Source organism: Cebus imitator, unplaced genomic scaffold (genome assembly GCF_001604975.1).
Source record: "Cebus imitator isolate Cc_AM_T3 unplaced genomic scaffold, Cebus_imitator-1.0 Scaffold4, whole genome shotgun sequence".
NCBI classification, from domain to species: domain Eukaryota; kingdom Metazoa; phylum Chordata; class Mammalia; order Primates; family Cebidae; genus Cebus; species Cebus imitator.
Window position 1 is genome coordinate 7,855,671 of NW_016107319.1, and position 20,917 is coordinate 7,876,587.

At 36.0% G+C, this 20,917-nt stretch overlaps 1 protein-coding gene across 7 annotated transcripts in view; it reads right to left on the bottom strand.

Moving 5' to 3' along the window:
* Positions 1–20,917, bottom strand: part of INPP4B (inositol polyphosphate-4-phosphatase type II B) — an 840,435-nt gene that overhangs the window by 396,384 nt on the left and 423,134 nt on the right. For 4 of the 7 annotated variants that reach the window (XM_037740449.1, XM_017532646.1, XM_037740444.1 and 1 more), the window contains 2 exons: positions 5,971–6,180; positions 3,644–3,688 (listed from right to left, as the gene is read on the bottom strand). In XM_037740449.1, the coding sequence (XP_037596377.1) occupies positions 3,644–3,688; positions 5,971–6,061 (136 nt within the window). In that variant the 5' untranslated portion in view covers positions 6,062–6,180. Of the gene's footprint in view, positions 1–3,643; positions 3,689–5,970; positions 6,181–20,917 lie in introns of those variants that run through there. The other 3 variants (XM_037740455.1, XM_017532659.2, XM_017532667.1) reach the window with 2 other exon arrangements.

Genomic DNA, 20,917 nt, shown 5'->3' on the forward strand with positions numbered 1-20,917 from the left:
CAACCTCTGCCTCCCAGGGTCCAGCTGTTCTCCTGCCTCAGCCTCCTGAGTAGCTGGGATTATAGGCATGCACCACCATGTCTGGCTAATTCTTGTATTTTTAGTAGAGATGGGGTTTCACCATGTTGGTCAGGTTGGTCTCAAACTCCTGACATTGTGATTAGCCTGCCTCAGCCTCCCAAAGTGCTGGGATTACAGGTGGGAGCCACTGCATCTGGCCAAGGCTTTCACTCTTGCTTCCAAGCCCTCATTCCTATCATAAGCAACCCCAAAGCTTGTTGATATATACAAAATATGGCTCTTATTATACCCTGTATCTGCTCATTTGGCTTCCCTGAGTATTAGCCATCAAGGAATATATTAATTTCAAGAACATTACTTCAGAATGTCAAGGAAAGAACACAAGGAACACATATGCATGCCATTCTTTCCTATGTATTTAATAGGTATCAGTATCTATCATTTTGGATTTATAGTATATGTGTTGTACATATCAAAATATGAAGACATATTCTCATAAGCATTCTATTGAATAGACAGAGTAAGTGGAGGTGAATAGTCATCAGGGGAAAAACCCTAAATTAGTTCATAGAAATGTATTTTATATCCTTGTCAAGATTAGTCTTCTTTATACGTTTTCCACAATGTATAAAGAAGTGTTCCTAGTTTTTTTTGTTTTGTTTTGTTTTGTTTTGTTTTGTTTTGTTTTGACAGAGTCTTGCTCTGTTGCCCAGGCTAGAGTGCAGTGGCATGATCTTGACTCACTGCAACCTCCGCTTCCTGGGTTCAAGTGATTCTCCGTCCTCAGCCTCCAGAGTAGCTTGGATTACAGGAGTGTGCCACCATGCTCAGCTAATTTTTGTGTATTTTTTAGTAGTGATGGTGTTTCACCATGTTGACCAGGCTGGAAGAAATGTTCTCAGTTTTTAGGAAATGATCCCCCTTCTTAAATGCTAGCTTTATTGAAATAAAAACAATATAATTAAACCATAAACAAAATCAGTCTTCTCTTAGGTCTTTAATTATTTCTTTGTGAAAATAAAAAGAGTATTGATATACTCAAAGAAACAAAATATGAGGAAACAAGAGTTGCCACTGTAGGGCTGAATTATTTAATTTCAATGCAGTCAACCATTAGAAATACAGTTTACAATGGACAAGAGATATTCAGTTTTTCAGTATCTGCTAATCTTGTGCTCAAGACACTTATCCAATTAGCTTACTCAATTGACTAAGTATCTCCTACCTTACTTATTTGAATAAGTAAGGAACTTCAGCAAAGGAACTGAATAAGTAGAGGAACTTAGCAAGATATAATTATTTTATAGCAGCACACAAAGCAAACACAAATTCTTGATGGAAAATAATTTGTAACAAGCAATATGGCACCTAGCAAATTGATTGGTGTGGCTGCTTTCCTCATTGAAAAAGCAAGGCTATTGAAATTGCCAAATTATTTGAATACTTTGGTTAAGAGTAGAGAATCAAATATCAAAGATTTAGTTTAAAAATTAGATGAAAAAGCCCTCTACCTTGCTGGATTTCTTTTTCCTAGAATTTATTCTTGTTTTATTTCTGATTAAATAAATATGTACACCCTTAAACATGATAAAAATATTTAAGAAGCTATTATTCTCTCAGATTCTCTCAGTTGTTAGGAAATGAATAGAAGTTACTCATATAATAGGTGACATCAAAGGATTTGTGGAATTAAAATCTCAAAAAAAATGACAAAAATATACAGTAGAACATATAAGAGTTTATCTGTAATACCCTTGAAAGAGATGTTTTTAAAAGCTTCTTCAAGAAATGGTCTAGTTGAAGATCTTAAAGTCCTAAGAAACCTAACAGTTTGGTAACTGTCTTCTAGGATCACCAATACAACTCCATGATGACTTGAAATAACACTTCTAGTAAAGTTGTGTTCATTCATCAAGCGTTTCTTGCCATTTGATAAGATAAAATTATCTGTTGTTAAGTTTTTTAAAAATAAATATAAAAAAAGGAAATTGAAGTTTTTTATACTGGAGGAACATTTTTATGAATAAATTCTCGCAGCTGCTAATCTCTTAATTCTGTGATTCAAAAACCAGAAACATACATGATGGCAGTGTTGTTACTGAAATTGACTAGGCTTTCTAAACAAACAGCATAGTTCGGTCTTTGAACAAGACAGATTCTCTTAATTGCACTAGAAGACCAGTATTTGGCCCAGGTATGCTATTTCTTAAAGGCTGCCCACCACATTTGCCCGACATCGCTATCCAATTGCTTCTGCTCCTTAGATGCCCTCTTTCTCCAGCAGGCAAACAAGAAAGCTTTATTTGTGCTTTGAAATATATCAAATAACTCTAATGAAATTTCACTTTTCAGAATTCCTGTAAAAAATGTAAAAAGTGAGTTTCTCCTACTAAAAATGAAAGATGGATAGATGAAAGCACAAGTAGTAAGGCTGAAGAGTCTTAGGCTTTCTTTTGCTCTTCAGCTCTGTTTTAAAAAACAAGTTATTTTTTATATCTGATACAATCTGAAAACTCTCTAGAGAGAGAGGAAAAAACAAAGAATAGTTTTATTTGTGATCCTATAAAATTTTCTTGAGTTTTTCACTTTTCTGCCTGTTTCTCAATACCTGAAAAAAAATTTAAATCTTTAATATTTAATTTATAGCACCTTTTAGCTACACTTGTAACAAAAAAGTTCAAAAAGTAAATTATATACCAATTATGGTCTCAATAAGTTATATTTCAAAACAAAATATATTCAGCAAAATATATAAATCCAAATCATAATAAAAACACATGTTCCCAAAATAACTGGAAATTCCAACCACTGAAATCCAGTATAGAGTATGTATATATTCCAATTTGCTCCCAAAATTTTAGAAAGTATGTACATTAATAAGTAAATATTTTGATACTATAACACAATATCTGGTCTCTGTATATGAAATTGAATATATGCATGTATTAGTCTATACTCTCGTTGCAGCTAATTTCCTTATGGTAATTTTGTAGTCACACTTAATTTGAATATAAAGTAGTTTTCATTCATTAGCTAAGTAGTACACTGGTCTGAGAGTATACATTTTTAAATCATCCTTGGACAAAGTTACAAATATTTACATGTGACAGATCTTTAGAGTTGCTTAAATAAGTCAAAGCTTGATTGAATGTTAAATTCTCAATGTCACTGTTCACAAAAATCAATATAAAAGAGTCAGGGAACGTTCTTGAATAAGACAGAAATGGGCAAGAATCCTGTAAATGCCATAAAGGAATACAAGAGAAACTACAGGTGGCCAGTCTCCAGCCCAGGCATAAGAAAATTAGACACATTTGCAGAAATATTGGTTAGCAACGAAATGCAGTCACTGTGTTAAAATGAGTGCTAGGCATGAAATGCGCGACCAACAGACCTGGTCGAGAGGCAAAACTATCACCACTGTACCCTATATCCTTGGACAGCAAGTTAATTCTTATAAATTTGGTGAAAATAACACCTACCTTATAGAACAATTTTTAAAATAGAATAATGTTCATAAAAATTTGTAAAATATGTATTGATGTAAGCATTGTACCTATACTTTTCAAACTACTACACAAATTCTTATACTTATTGATATAAATAAGATGGAATTTCTTACCAAGGATGAATTCCAACTGTGGTTCATTTGGAGTCTTCTGAATACCTATAAATAATAGGTACAAATTCAGATTAAAAAATTGAATTCATTATCAAGAATATGTCAATATATATTAATATGCTTCATCCTGACCAGAATGAATAATTATAATATTTGGCAGAATGAATAAACTTGGTTTATCAGGCCTATAAATAAACAGTTCTCAGGGCAGGGCATAATATTTGTTGCAGAACTAGATGTGACTTGAAATTTGATTGGTCATTTTATCTCTATGGTTATAAAGAAACCAAGAAATGCTGTTTTTGTAAGCTATGGCAAACATAAACCATATTTTACAACTGTGTTTATTTCTTTTGGATGCAATGTAGACAGAAGTGGAACCTTCGAAAAGAATCCCCTTACTTGGCCGGGCGCGGTGGCTCAAGCCTGTAATCCCAGCACTGTGGGAGGCCGAGGCGGGTGGATCACGAGGTCAAGAGATCGAGACCATCCTGGTCAACATGGTGAAACCCTGTCTCTACTAAAAATACAAAAAAAAATTAGCTGGGCATGGTGGCACGTGCCTATAATCCCAGCGACTCAGGAGGCTGAGGCAGGAGAATTGCCTGAACCCGGGAGGCGGAGGTTGTGGTGAGCCGAGATCGTGCCATTGCACTCCAGCCTGGGTAACAAGAGCGAAACTCCATCTCAAAAAAAAAAAAAAAAAGAAAAGAATCTCCTTACCAAAATACTGCCTTAAATTGATTTTTTTTTCCAAGCCACTCTGACCTGCTGTAAATAGTAAATCAATAACAAAAGAGATATCTTCAGCTAGGTTATGATAGACATTGTAGTGCTGGTTATTCTGCTAATTCATTTATAGCTCAAACCAACATTTTATAAAATGTTTCCATTCCTTTTATCAGCAAGGTTTAAAAAATATAATAAGATGGCTAAATAACTTAAGATGAAGTAGGAGGGAAACTGAGTCTGAGAACAAAGGTATAGAAGTGAAACCATCTAACGGCTAGAAGGTAGAGTGATCAGGTTGTGGGAAGTGATGTTGCAATGGGTAGATGTCTGAAGACCACACACAGTGTAGGAGCTTCCTAAACAAGAGTAAATGGCTGAATGTATGAATGGGACACTATTTGTTACAACCTAAGGGTGACCAAAGAGGCAAAACTAACATGTAGGGAATAGTAAACTATTCGGCAATAAAGAATATTATACAAATCCTTTCCTTGCTTATTTTTGCTGGTGCATTCATCAATACTATTTAAATTTACTGGCATTTGGTCACTGATATATTTTTAGAATCACCTTTTTTGTATAAAAATGATCTGCTTTTTATTCACAGAGTTAACATTTATTGTGTTTGTTTTGCAAAGTAACTGTATGTTTTTTCTCCTGCTGACATTTAACAATTGCTTTGGTTAACAATTTTAGATTTTCCAAGAGAAGTTAAAGTGACAATCATTAGGTAGGGTTTTGTGAACTTCAAATATCTGGGTTTTTTTTTAAAGGTCATTAACAATTAACTATGCTTTAAACATTGACAACCACATTTCTCAAAAATGCATCCAACCAATACAATTTTCTAAAGATTAGCTTTATAATGTAAATGAAAAGAGAAGGTTAGGCATATATTTGCCAGTATTAAATAATTGGACTACAGGAATCTTATGAAAAGAAAAGAAAAGGGCATAATTCATGTTAAACAATAAACCCCAAATCCAAGAATTTTAAATAGAAAAAAAAAACATGCAATTCTTCCAATGATTTTAATTACTTGAGTAATACAAAACCAATTTAATGTTTGCATGCAAACTTGGCCAAATCTTCATGGGCTCTGTATTTTTGACTTAGTGCTCTCTGGTATGGCAGTGACAATCTAAGTTTCTAGTGTAATAATTTTTTCCTAATGCTTTCAACTTAAATACCTTTTGGGTTTAAAGAGAGAATTTCTACAGTACAAAAAATAATCACATATAAGATTACATTAATATCAACAGAAGGTGTTCTTAAAAAGTATTAGTGTCTAGAAGGTGTACTTAAAAAGCATTTATTAGGGTCTTAATATATATTCAAGAGCTTTGATCTTGCTATTTGATATTTAACTATTTCATGGACTATCGTCTATCTTACCCAAGAAAAAAGATGAAAGGCATATCATATACTCACGCCACCAAGGTAAATAGTGCAAAGAAAAAAATATTTAGGTAATTTCATGCCATTTGTTAGAACTGAAGTTCCTATGAATCTTTGAATGCATATATGTATATGTATGTTTCAACCCAACTTGCATCTTCAGATGTAAACACAGGGAGGGATACACACATACGTACTTGTGAATTGAGAGTCCCCGGGATCATTGGCCTGAGCTGTAGGAAGAAAGTGCTGCCCTTCTTCTGATGCCCCTTCCTCTTTAATTTCCATGATCGACCTTCACAGTTTTAAAATTTTCAAATGTTCTTGTCCAGATGTCACTTTCAGTGATTTCTAGCTTAATGTAGATGTATCTTCACACTCAAGATCTGAGATCGCACTCTGAAATCCTGTAATTAGGAAATATCAAAAGGGAAGATTTCAGTCATATTTGTGTTCAGTATAAAGCTAAAAATTAAAGGTAGGTAGAGACTGCAACTACATTTAAATAAACTTTCTTCCTGCCTACTCCATTCATACTTTCAGGACCATTCCACACAGTGAATGCATCATAAAGTCTAGGTTTAAAAGAAATTTTCAAAGCAATTATCATATGGTCATATGAAAGGCTTCTAAAATATGAAATGTAGATTATTTCCCTTCTAGTTCATTCTGTAAGATAGCAGATAGCTATAGGGGCTGCTAACTTGGTATGAAACCTAATTTAGCAGCAAGAGCATGTAGCATCTTGTCAGGACATTACCATGTTTTGGCAAGGTGAATATGACTATCGTTCTTTCCATTAGCATTGCCCTTTATGCTCATCTCTCCACCCATCCTTGTTAGAACATTATTACTGACCACATAAAAAATAATTTGGCACGACATTCTTCTTCCAAGATGAGCCAACAGGTTGTATAGGAGAATTTCCAACCTCATTATTATCCATGGAGTCTTTTGCTACTCTGCTTGATAAAGGTATAATTGTTTAATGATCATAGTATATGCTGAAAAGAATGAATCATTCTTCTGAAAAGCTAAAGCTCAAGGGGAAATGAAAGCAACAGAAAATTGATGAAAATTAGCATGGGGAAAGAAAGCTCCTCTAAGAATTTAATACTCCGTTAGATAGCCTCAAATACTTACAAATTCATTTTGATATTTAGCATGATATACATGACCAAGAATGAATTTCTTTAAAAATCAGTGTTGTTTTAAATCAAGTTACCAGCTGAATTAAAATGTATAAAAATCTTTAAATGTCTGTCCAATGCTGTTTAATGAGATAGCAGGAATCGAGTTTGGTTTAGAATATTAATAAGGTGTCAAACTTCACAAACCAACAGCCTCACTCTTTGTGGTTCTTAGTAAAGTGGGTTCGTTTATAATTCAGCTCTAGTTTAAAAAAAACTGGCAAAAATTAAATTCAAAAACCATCTTGAATTTTTAGAAAATAGCATAATAAAGTTATGGGTAAATACACATTGGCTTCTAAGGATATAATCAAGAATACTTTGGGGGGTAGAAGGCTATTGCACTATCACATAGATCAAATTCATCAATTTAAAAATTATGTTTTGAATTAATAATAAAGCTTGAACAACGGTCATACTTCCTAATTTCTTTTTTACTATTAAATTTAAAAGTCTTTTCTGATAAGAACACACATGTTCACAAGATCATATTCTCTCAAAGACCTATGATAAATGCTGATAGTTAGATAATATCTGTAGCCAACTGCAAGTCGTGTGTGACTTGGAGATGAGTACTATATAATTCGTTAACTTCAGTATATTTCTTGATCAAAGACTCAACCCATAATCCTGATCAGTCATTTTAAAATATGGAAAAAGGCACTATGATGAATCCTAGTAAAGTAATAACTCAGCACACTAATGGTGAATAATTAATGAAACAACTCTCTGTGTATCCGTATACGTTCACTTGTGTAATTTGGGGATGAGAGGAGAAGACTGACATAAGATGTCTACAAAGACTCTTTAACGTGATCCCACTTTAAGCATACTACCCATGTAAAACTAATTAAGTGAAAATAACTTCAATTTAAGAGAGAATGAAGTTAAATATACAAAACAAAAATTATTAGATAACCTCTTGATATTTCATTGAATGTTTATTCTTTTTATTTTCATTGAATGTTTCATTGAGGACAAACTTAAGATTTGGTACTTGTTACCAAAGCACATGCTTCAGAAGGAATTAGTCACAAAACTCAAGAAAGTAACTATATTTTTAGCTGTTAAATACAGCATTTACCTATGGTTATGATTACATACAACAGTTTATTTCCTGTGCCTACTTGCAAAATTTTTTCCACAATAATAGTTTGTGGTTGTTGCATGCCACAAGACAGCTTTTAAGCACAGTTCTACTCAGGCTAGTTCTCACATCTTTTATCTTACTCAGAAGAGCTACAAGCTGAATGGTCACCATACTCAGAAAATACTCTTGGTTCTCTCCCCCTCTCCCAGGGATGAAAGATGATTGGGAGTTATAGTTCAGTTATGTTTAATTGAACAATATTCCTCACTGGCCATTGCAATAACAGATATTTGTTAACATTTTGTACACATCACATTATAAACGGCAATCTGACAGGCACATAAAATCACACAAGAAGGTTATTATTAATTAGGAAGACAAGACTAACAACAAATATGGAAAAATTGGACACATTACATGAGGAAGGGGCAAAATGTGATGTGTTCCACATTAGAATCCTGCAGTACAGTGCTGTTCACTCACTAGTGATAGGCAAATCAAACAGCAACTTCGTAGTTACGATGGTGTTCTGGCGGCAAATTGCAGGTGCAGAAGATTGGTGTTAAGAAGAATGGCCTTAGCTGTTATGGTTCTTTTTAAATAGCGTACTTCAGGGACAGTGTCATATACCAGAGTACTCATCAAATTTGAGATTTTTTGAAGAAAATTGAGGTTAAAAGAAACAAGAAAATGGGATTAAAATAAAAAGAACAGAAGATGAAAGAAGCAAAAAGAGGCGTCAGATTTCTTAGTGATTACATGTAAAAAGTTGTATTGAGGGCAATCACTTTGCAAATATTAAATAATGCAACTTATTTACAATAGTCTTTACCTCACAACCATCTACACAGACCGAGACATGATGTTTTTTAGTACAGTGTAGAAAATGGCAGAACAAATTTGAGGATAAAGGGTTTGCTAAACCCTTCACCTCTCTTTTAATGTACTACAGTGATGTACCTGGGATGGTCAAATTCCAAAATTTTTACATAATGAGCTGAAGACACTCCTGACATCTATGTAGTTGGAATCAGAGGTAGACAAAGAGAAGTGAGTGAGACTGAGTCAGGGGTCATGGAGTGGTGCTCCTCTCTAGGACATTAAGTCCCAGAAGGGAAGAGAACTCACTGGTGAATGGCAAGCGGATATCCTGTCCCATTACAAACATAGGAGGAACCATCTTTCAGGTTGTCCCTAGGGAAATGTTGAGTTTTCTACTGGGAGTGGAAGAGAGCCCATTAAGTAGATGTGCTGAGGGACGGGGCCTCAGTTTAAACCTAGCATTTCCCTCTGCTCTTCTCACTCATAGATGCACCTGAGAAAACACTACAGGCTCTCAAAGTGCAGAGAGAAAGGAAGCTGAGCTGAGACCTCGCACATGTCTCTGATAAAAGACATTTGGTGATCCTACAGCAGAGGTTAGTGTTGGCTTTCTAGGCCAAGAAGCAGATAGAGGATATGGCCAAAATTCAGTAGGTTTTCTCTGCCATCTAGAGACAAGATGAGGCCCAGTTAGTCAGAAAGCATGAGAGAGGACAATCTATTTAGCAGGGGTGTCCAGTCTTTTGGCTTCACTGGGCCAAAAGCTTGGACACCCCTGCTAATAAGTTTCACTGGAAGAAAAAAAAATTGTCTTGGGCCACACAGAAAATACACTACCAAATAGCTGATAAACTAGGAAAACACACACACACACACACACACACACACACACACACAAACTCACTATGTTTTCAGAAAGTTTATAAATTTATGTTGGGCCATATAATCCTGAGGCCGCAGGTTAGACAAGTTCGGGTTATAGGTTACTCTGGCCAGATGAGGGAGCACTGGGCCAGGATTGCTGCAACTCAATCTATAATAGCAAGTATCTACCCAATATCAACATGACACCAATGAGTTGCATTTGTCCCATGACGCATGGTCATGTGAGACCCTTTTCCTCATACATGTGACACTATCTTAGGAAGAGAAGCAGGGAAGAGGGAAGTTAGCATAAAGATACTTAAACACAAGTGTTTTCAACAGTAGTGGAAAGTTAAAAATTGTTATTTATTTTTGTTTTGTTTTGTGCTGTCATCTAGTGAGTGCTACTGATGACCAAATTATGAAGGAAAAAAAAAAGTCCTTTCAATAAGATGAAACGCCATTCCTACCACAAATTGAATGTTTCCTAGTGAAAATGATTTTTAATGAAATGTTTAAAAAATCCCTACATAGTTCTCTCTTTAAGATTAAAAAATTACAGGAATTTATTTTGGGGGTGCAGAGCAGGGCCAAGATGGCCAACTAGAAGCAGTGGTTATCAGAAGTCCCCATCGAAAAGAAGCAAAAGAGCACACAAATCCTGCACTGGCAACCTAGGTATCTAGGTTCTGTCATCAGGACTATGTGGTTGGCATGACTCACAGAGAAGAAAGAGCAGTGTGGTGCAGCTGCCCACCTGAAAGCCACACAAGACAGGGGAGCCCCAACCTCCAGACAAGGGAGGCAGGAAGTGAGTGTGCTACCCAGCCTGAGAAACCTAGCTTTTTCCAAGGAACTGTGTAACCCACAGATTTGAAGATCCCACTCGTGAACCCATGCCACCAGGGCCTAGGGTCCCAACCACAGAGCCACACAGATTCTCAACAGCCACTTGGCTGGAATCTGCCTAAGATTTCTGCCAAGTTTCTGGGATGAGGAGCAGCATCATCACTACTGCTGTTGCTTGCTGTCTAAGCCATCTGAGTTTCTTGTGGGAGGGGTAGCAGCCAACATTGCAGCTGCTAGCTACCTAACACACTAAGTCTCAGTGGGGAAGGGCGGCAGCCATCACTATAGCTCCAGGACACACTTTTCCACTGCAGGAGCCAGGGATGCTGGACAGCTGGGTCCCAAGAGGTATTCCCCACAGCCTAGCACACCGGCTAAGGCAGACTGCGGTCAGATTGCATCTTCAAACCAGACACTGACCCATTCCCTCCTCACTGGGCAAGGTCTCCCTACAGGAACTCCAACAACTCCAGTTAAGGGGCTAAGGGACAGAACTCTGATGTCCCTGGGCCTGAGCACCTAGAGAAAGGGTGGCAATAGTCTTTGTGAACCAGTAGACTTAGCCTTTCCTCCTGCTAGCTCTGAGGAATACAGGCAGCCCAGAAGAGTGGGTTTCCCTCCAGTGCAGCACACCCCCTCCACCAAGGGACAACCAAGTGCTTTGTTAAATAGGTCCTGCTTCTGGTGCCATCCAACTGGGTGAGACCCCCCCACAAGAGTCATTAGACACCCAATATAGAAGCCTTCCTACTGGCATCAGATTGGTGACTCTTGAGGTCAGAGATCCCAGAGGAAGCAGTAGGCACCCATCTTTTCTGTTCTCCAGCCTCCTTGAGTGACATCTCCAGGTGTGGTAGCAAACCAGATGAACAGGGCCTGAAGTGAACCTCCAGCAAACCACAGCAGCCCTGTAGAAGAGGGTTCTGACTATTGAAAGCCAAGAAAACAATGCAACAACAACAGCATCAACAAAAGAGCCCCCACGAAAACCTCATCCAAGGGTCAGCAGCCTCGAAAATCAAAACTAGACAAATTCATGAAGATAAGAAAGAATCAATGGAAAAAATGCTGAAAACCCCAAAGGCCAGAGTGCCTCTTCTTCTCTAAATGACCACAACACCTTTCCAACAAGGACACATAACTGGATGGAGGATAAGATGGATACATTGACAGAAGTAGGCTTCAGAAGGTGAGTAATAACAAATTTTACTGAGGTAAAGGAGTATGTTCTAACCCAAGGCAAAGAAGCTAATAACCATGATAAAATGCTACAGGAGCTGCTAACTAGAATAAACAGTTTAGAGAGGATCATAAATGACCTGATGGAGCTGAAAAACACAGCACAAGAACTTTGTGAAGCATACACAAGTATCAATGCCTGAATCAATCAGGCAGAAGAATGAATTTCAGAATTTCAGAGATTTCTGAATTTCAGAGATTGAAGCCTATCTTGTCAAAATAAGGCAGGCAGACAAGACTAGAGAAAAAAGATAGAAAAAGAACGAGCAAAACCTTCAAGGAATAAGGAACAAAATCTTCAAGAAATGAACTATGTAAAAAGACCGAACCTACAACTGATTGGAGTACCTGAAAGATACAGGGAGAATGAAACCAAGCTGAAAAATACATTTCAGGATATTATCCAGGAGAACTTCCGCAACCTAGCAAGACAGGCCAACATTCAAATTAAGGAAATACAGAGACCCCACTAAGATACTCCATGAGATCAACCCCAAGACACATAATCATCAGATTCTCCAAGGTCAAAATGAAGAAAAAATATTAAGGGCAGTCAGAAAGGCTAGGTCACCTACAAAGGGAAGCCCATCAGACTAACAGTGGATCTCTCAGCAGAAAACCTACAAGCCAGAAGAGACTGGGGGCCAATATTCAACATTCTTAAAGAAAAGAATTTTCAACACAGAATTTCGTATCTGGCCAAACTAAGCTTCATAAGTGGAGAAATAAAATTCTTTTCAGACAAGCAAATGCTAAGGGAATTCACCATTAGACCTGCCTTGCAAGCACTCCTGAAGGAAGCACTAAATATTGAAAGAAAAAACCAGTACCAGCCCCTGCCAAAACACACCAAAATATAAAGATCAATGACACTATGTAGAAACTACATCAACTAGTGTGGAAAATAACCATATAGCATCATGATGATAGGATCAAATTTACACATAACAAAATTAACCTTAAATGGAAATGGGAAAGGTGCCCAAGTAAAAGACATGGACAGGCAAATTGAATAAAAAGTCCAGAGCTATTGGTGTGCTGTATTCAGGAGACTCATCTCATGTGCAAAGATGCACTGAGGCTCAAAATAAAGGGACAGAAAAAAATTTACCAAGCAAATGGAAATCAGAAAAAAAAGCAGAGTTCGCAATTCTAGTCTCTGACAAAACAGACATTAAACCACTAAAAATCAAAAAAGGACAAAGAAGGGCATTTCCATAATGGAAAACAGATCAACTCAACAAGAAGAGCTAACTATCCTAAATATAAATGCACCCAATACAGGAAGACCCAGATTCATAAAACAAGTTCTTAGAGACCTACAAAGAGACTTAGACTCCCATACAATAATATTGGTAGACTTTAACACCCCATTGTCAATGTTAGACAGATTAATAAGACAGAAAATTAACAAAGATATTTAGGACTTAAGCTCAGCTCTGGATCAAGTAGGCCTAATTTACTCTCCATCCCCAAACAACAGAATATACATTATTCTTACTGCCACATGGCACTTACTCTAAAATTGATCACATAATTGGAAGTAAAACACTCCTCAGGAAATGCAAAAGAACTGAAATCATAACAAACAGTTTCTCAGACCACAGCGCAATCAAATTAAAACTCAAGATTAAGAAATTCACTCAACACTGCACAACTATAAGGAAATTGAACAATCTGCTCCTTAATGACTCCTGGCTAAATAATGAAATTAAGGCAGAAATCAAGAAGTTACTTGAAACAAATGAGATGAAAAAGGCAGTGTACAAGAATCTTTGGGATGCAGGTAAAGAAATGTTAAGAGGGAAATTTATAGCACTAAATGGCCACATCAGAAAGCTAGAAAGATCTCAACTCAACACCCTAACATCACACTTAAAAGAAATAGAGAAGAACAAACAAATCTAAAAGCTAGTAAATGGCAAGAAATAACTAAGATTAAAGAGGAACTGAAGGAAAAGAGACACAAAAAATCCTTAAAAAAAAAAAAAATCAATGAATCCAGGAGCTGCTTTTTGTTTTTGAAAAAATCAATAAAATAGAACAGCTAGACAAATAATGAAGGAAAGAGAAGAATCAAATAGACACAATAAAAATTGATAAAGGGGCTATCACCACTGACCCCACAGAAATACAAACTACCATCAGAAAATATTATAAATACCTCTATGCAAATAAACTAAAAAAATCTAGAAGAAATGGATAAATTCCTCTACACAAGACTAAACCAGGAAGAAGTCGAATTCCTGAATAGACCAATAACAAGTTCTGAAATTGATGCAATAATAAAATAAATAGCCTAGCAACAACAACAACAACAACAACAACAACAAAAGCCCAGGATCAGAGGGATTCAGAGCTGAATTCTACCAGAGGTACAAAAAGGAGCTGGTACTATTTCTTTTGAAGCTATTTTAAACACTTGAAGAAAAGAGACTCCTCTTTAACTCATTTTATGAGGCCAACGTCATTCTAATACCAAAACCTGGCAGACAAACAACAAAAAAATAAAAATTTAGGCCAATATTCCTGATGAACATTGATGCAAAAATCCTCAATGAAATACGGACGAACTGAATCCAGCAGCATATTAAAAATATTATCCACCAAGATCAAGTTGGCTTCATCCCTTGGATGTCAGGCTGGCTCAGCATACACAAATGAATAAATATATAATCCATGGCCTAAAGAGAACCAATGATAAAAACCACATGATTATCTCAATCAATATAGAAAAAGCCTTCGATAAAATTCAACATCTCCTCCTGTTAAAAACTTTCAATAAACTAGGTATAGATGGAATGTATCTCAAAAGAACAAAAGCTATTTATAATAAACCCACAGCCAATATCATACTGAATAGGCAGAAGCTGGAAGCTTTCCCTTTGAAAACTGGCACAAGACAAGAATGCCCTCTCTCACCACTCCTCTTCAGCATAGCATTGGAAGGTCTGGCCAGAGCAAACAGGCAAGAGAAAGAAATTAAGGGTATTCAAATAGGAAAAGGAAGTCAAATTGTCTCTGTTTTCAGATGACATGATCCTATATTTAGAAAACACCATTGTCACAGCCCAAAAGTGCCTATAGCTGATTAACAATTTCAGCAAAGTCTCAAGATAAAAATGAATGTGCAAAAATCACAAGTATTCATATTCACCAATAACAGACAAGCAGAGATCCAAATCATGAATGAACTCCCATTCACAATTGCTACAAAGAGAATACAATACCTAGGAATACAGCAAACAAGGATGTGGAGGACCTCTTCAAGGAGAACTATAAACCACTGCTCAAGAAAATAAAAGAGGACCCAAATAAATAGAAAAAACATTCCATCCTACTGGATAGGAAGAATCAATAATATGAAAATGGCCATACTGCCAAAAGTAATTTATAGATTCAATGCCATTCCCATCAAACTACCATTGACATTCTTCACAGAATTAGAAAAATATGACTTTAAAATTCATAGGGAATGTTAAAAGAGCCCATGTAACAAAGACAATCCTAAGCAGAAAGAACAAAGCTGGAGGCATCACATTGACTTTAAACTATACTACAAGGCTACAGTAACCAAAGCAGCATGGTTCTGGTATCAAAACTGACATATAGAACAATGGAATAGAATAGAGACCTCAGAAATAATAGCACATATCTACTGCCATCTGATCTTTGACAAACCTGAAAAAAACAAGCCATGGGAAACAGATTTCCTATTTAATAAATGGTGCTGGAAAAACTGGCTAGCCATAAGCAGAAAACTGAAGCTGGACCCCTTCCTTACACCTTATTCAAAAATTAACTCAAGATGGTTTAGAGTTGAATGTAAAACCCAAAACCATAAAATCCCTAGAATAAAACCTGGGAAATATCATTTAGGTCATAGACATGGGCAAAGATTTTTATGATGAAATTGCCAAAAGCAATTGCAACAAAAGCTAAAATTGACCAATAAAATCTAATTAAAGAGCTTCTGCACAGCAAACAACAACAACAATAACAACAAACTATCAGAAAGGAGAGGCAACCTACAGAGTGAGAGAAAATGTTTACAATCTATCCATCTCACAAAGGTCTAATTTCCAGAATTTACAAGGAATTTAAACAAACGTACAAGAAAAAAACAACCCCATCAAAAAGTGGGCAAAGGACATGAACAGACACTTCTCAAAAGAAGGCATACTTGCAGCCAACACACATATGAAGAAAAGCTCAACATCACTGATCATTTGAGAAATTCAAATAAAAACCACAATGAGATACCATCTCACACCAATTACAATGGTGATCATTAAAAAGTCAAGAAACAACAGACGCTGGTGAGGCTGTGGAGAAATAGGAATGCTTTTACACTGTTGGTGGGAATGTAAATTAGTTCAACCATTATGGAAGACAGTGTGGAGATTCCTCAAGGATCTAATACCAGAAGTACCATTTGATCCAGTAATCCCATTACTAGGTATATACCCAAAGGAATATAAATCATTCTATTATAAAGATACATGCACATGTATGTTTATAGCAGCACTATTCACAATAGCAAAGATATGGAACCAACCCAAATGCCCATCAGTGATAGACTGGATAAAGAAAATGTGATATACACACACACACACACACACACACACATATATATATATATCTCACATTTATATATATATATACACACACACACACACATATATGCATATACATACATACACATACCATGATAGAGTATGCAGCCATAAAAAGGGAATGAGATTATGTCTTTTTCAGGGACATGGATGAATCTGGAAGCCATCATCATCAGCAAACTAACATAGGAACATAATACCAAACACTGCATGTTTTCACCCATAAATGGGACACAGGGAGGAGAACAACACACATCAGGGCCTGTGTCACAGGGGTGGGTGAGGGGTGAGGGAACATTAAAAAAAAAAATACCTAATGCACGTGGGGCTTAAAACCTAGGTGATGGGTTGATAGGTGCAGCAAACCACCATGGCATACATATACCTATGTAACAAACCTACACATTCTGCACATGTATCCTGGAACTTAAAGTAAAATAAAAATAAAAGAATTTATTTTTTAAATCTAAAAGATATTCTAAAGATAAAATAAAGGATTGCCAGTAAAATTAAAAAATAAATAAATTTGCTTAAGTCAAAGGTAAATAAAATTTATGTCATTAATATTTTTTTTCAATATCTGTATTTTCTTCCCTAGCACAAAGAACGTGGGCTGAGACTTGTAGTTGTTTTCATAGTTATGGGTTTTATAAAATTCAGTTATTCATCTAAATCCTAAGGTAGTTTATAATTTAGAAAGGTTTTATATATTAATATGGGATTTTTACATAGAGGTTGAACTGAATATCATCAACACAGGCAAGCAACCTTATTTCTTCTATTACCAGTCAGGACTGATCAACTTAACATATTTTGAAAAATAAAACAAGCAAATGTTTTTTGAGTTTTGCAGAAGTATGAGGACAGGATATATATCGCCCATTCAATGCTTTCATTTGCCTTTTTGGAAGCCTTTTATTTTATTTACAGCTGAGCAGATCATCTGGAACTTTTACCATGGCATCTCCACCTACCACCAAAACAACACAATAACAAAACGATTTCATTTCAAAAAGACATTAAATGCCTTCTAAGTCTAAAGGTGTTTGGTAGCCTAAAACAATTATTTATCAATTTCTTGTGAATAAAACACAGACATAAAATGTATATATAAGCAAAGCCTCTAGGGAATGCACACTGGGGCCCATGGGCATGCACCACTCAGATGTCCCATCCAGAGATATGCTGTGAGAAATACAGGCGGCTGAGCCTTGAGCTGCCATGTCTGCAGAGTATTGCAAGGTCCTCAAGGAGGCCATGTGCTTCATAGATTGCTCCCAGACAGTGTCTACACATGGTGGAAGTATTATAGTCAGGCCATTTCTACCTGATGCGGGATTTTGCTCACAAGCAATCTTTGCTCTGAAGCTCCCCATCAGCTTGGCCAAGACTTTCTTAAAGCTGTAGTACAGTCTGAGGCTCTTTGTATGTAATTCTCCTCCTTCTCTCTCTGTGCAGAAGTGTCATACAGGTATATTACAATCTGAATATTCTCCCCTCCTGCTCTCTCACCTTTATCTTTCTCAAGTGTCTTCCCAATAAATTGTTTGCATGTCTCATTTAATCTTGGCATCTGTTTCTAGAAGACCCAAACTGACACAAACACTCAGTAAACACTACTATGGGAATATGTTCCCTCTTTCATGGATTCTTTCACATTTTATTAATTTATATATCTATCTATATGTGTATGTATTCATTTGGGCTGATTCTTGACAGAACAGAAATTCTCAGACTTCAACAAAAGAATGTACAAACTCAAGAGTTTAATCAATTTTTCCTCCTATGAGCAGCATACAAGTAAGAAAGAAACCCCATAATTTTGGTATTCTCTACTGGATTCTAACCAAAATTTAAAACTCTTTCTGAGTCAGTTATGGAGGTGAGTAGATTAACAACCTCTGATATCAAATATTCAGAAGAAATGGGTCACATTACATGCAATGGCTTTCTACAGTTTTCTGTCATCCTCAAATGTTTCCCTAATTGACATATCTTCAAATTCTATAGGCCAGGTTTAAGTGCCACTTCATCTATAATGACTTCTCTACTTTCTTCACCTGAAAGCAATACCATGCTTTCTCAAGTTCCCCTAGTAACTTCTCTATCTTACATAATTTATTACTGTTCATATTCTACTTTATATATACACATTTTTCCTCTACTCTTTTATAAAATAACTCCATCGAAATATAAGTTTGTTTCTCTTCTTTATTTCCCCACAGCACCAAGATTGATTCCAATAAACACTAGATAAATCTATTCATCCATTTATTGTATAAACAAACATTTATCAAGAAGTTGCCATGTGCAAGGCACTAAGCACACAGAAATAAATAACTTAAGACCTGCCTTTAAAAGAATTCAGTCTTAGTAGGAGGAAATCAAGTGAATAGTTACAATGGAATGTGATAGCTGCCAGGAAAGGGATATTATTAGAATATAGGGCAGAATGAAAGAGCACCAAATAAGGGCTCAAATAAATCAAGGATGACTGCATGGAAGAGGGTCCAGAAAGTGAAGCAGGCAAAGGGGAGAGTACAGGTAATTCCAAGCTGATGAACAGCAGGAATGAAAGATGTGGGAAAATAAGAATATAACAAGTCAGAGAACTGCACGTAGTTCAGTTTGACTAAATGTAAGACACTGGTTTTGCTGATATTTTTTAATCCTATCAATGAAGTTTTCTCATATGAAATATAATGGTTTTTATGTAAAACAGATAAAAGCAGAGCTGCTCTGTTTCGGGTAGGCTGGGAAATACAGGTCCTATTCACCCCCTGCCCGTTATTCACTCCTTACCTTTACTTTTTCTCTCATGGAGCATTACAAATACCCTCTTAGAAGTCAATTTGAAAACTTTGAGTCTCCTACTTTTTTAAAAAAATACATTTTATTGTGTATATTTGAGATACACATGTGACATTAGAAGATACACATATATGGCAAAATAGTTACTATGGTGGAACAAATTAACATATTCATCATCTTATACAGTCACCTATCTTGGCCCCTGTGGCAAGAGCAGCTAAAATCTACTCACTTAGCAAAAACCTGAATAAAATACAAACATTAACGACAGTCCTCATATTGTCCATTAGATTTGTGTGTGCGGTGGTGGTGGCGATTCTTTATATAAAATGAGAATTGCTTATAGAGAAAAACTACCAAGAGAAGCAGAAATTAGAGAGTGAAAAAGCTTGAAGGCCAGGCTAGAGACAATAAGCTTAATTATGAGAGCAGAGAGAAGCCACGTTAGATATACTTAACCAGGAGAGTGACATGATCTCACATGAATTTTAGAAAGTTCACTAGACTATCAAAGTAAAGAATGTACTGAAAGGTGGTAGCTTGGTAAGAAAATCAACCTATTTAGATGTTATTTTAATATTCTAGGAAAATAAAATAATAATGAGGGTTAAGCCAAGATAGAAGTAAATGATTAGAGAACGGAATCTGGATTCTAAGTTATTAAATAGAATTATCTGGTCTTGGCGATAGAATCAGATGTGATATTAGAGTTTAATTCATGCAAGAGAGGAATCTCATGCTATCTATTAAATTACAAACCACTAACCTATCAGGAGAGAATAAAGGAAAAGGAATTTTACTCAAGGATAATTAATTTAGTTTTATTCATGTTGTTTCTGAGGTACCTTAAAATATTCAGAAACACACATGGATCCAAATTTTCTGAATAAATATTAAGGCTAGAGAAATATATTGAGTTAAGTGTATTTGGCTAATGGTTAAAACAAAAGAATTCACGAAGTCACTGAAAGAAAATACATATAGTGAGAGGAAGAGAGGTCTGAGGAATCAACCTTAAGGTGGAAAAATATTTAAGGGGACAAGAAGAGAAGTTAGTTGGAAAAGGCACAGTCAGTGATGAGAGCAGCAGGTAGGAACAACAGAGAGAACAGTGTCATCACTCTACTTAGCTGATATTTCTCAAGCAGATAAGGTCACTGAGTTAAGAAATATATATATATATATTTTTTTTTTTAATAATCAGGACACAAGAGCAAATTTAAATGCTTAAGTAACATGGCCAGAAAAAAAGAGAAAAAAATTGAAGATTAAGGAGATACAAGCAAGGCAAAATCCAGCTGACACAATCTGCTATAATTAAAGGCAGGAAGGTGAGTAGAAAATGAAGCATGATCTGAAATTGATGATGCTCTTACCAATAGCCTCATTTTTTCTTAAATCAAAAAGCTTATTTATGAACTCAATGTAGAAAAAGATATTTCAAACCTACTTGAAAAGCATAGACCATAAAGAAAAAGATGGGCCAGGTACAGGGGCCCATGCCTGTAATCCTAGCACTTTGGGAGGCCACGGTGGGTGGATCACAAGGTCAGGAGTTCAAGACCAGCCTGGCCAACAGGTTGAAATACTGTTTCTAATAAAAAATACAAAAATTAACTGGGCATGGTGGCATGCACCTGTAATCCCAGCTACTCAGGAGGCT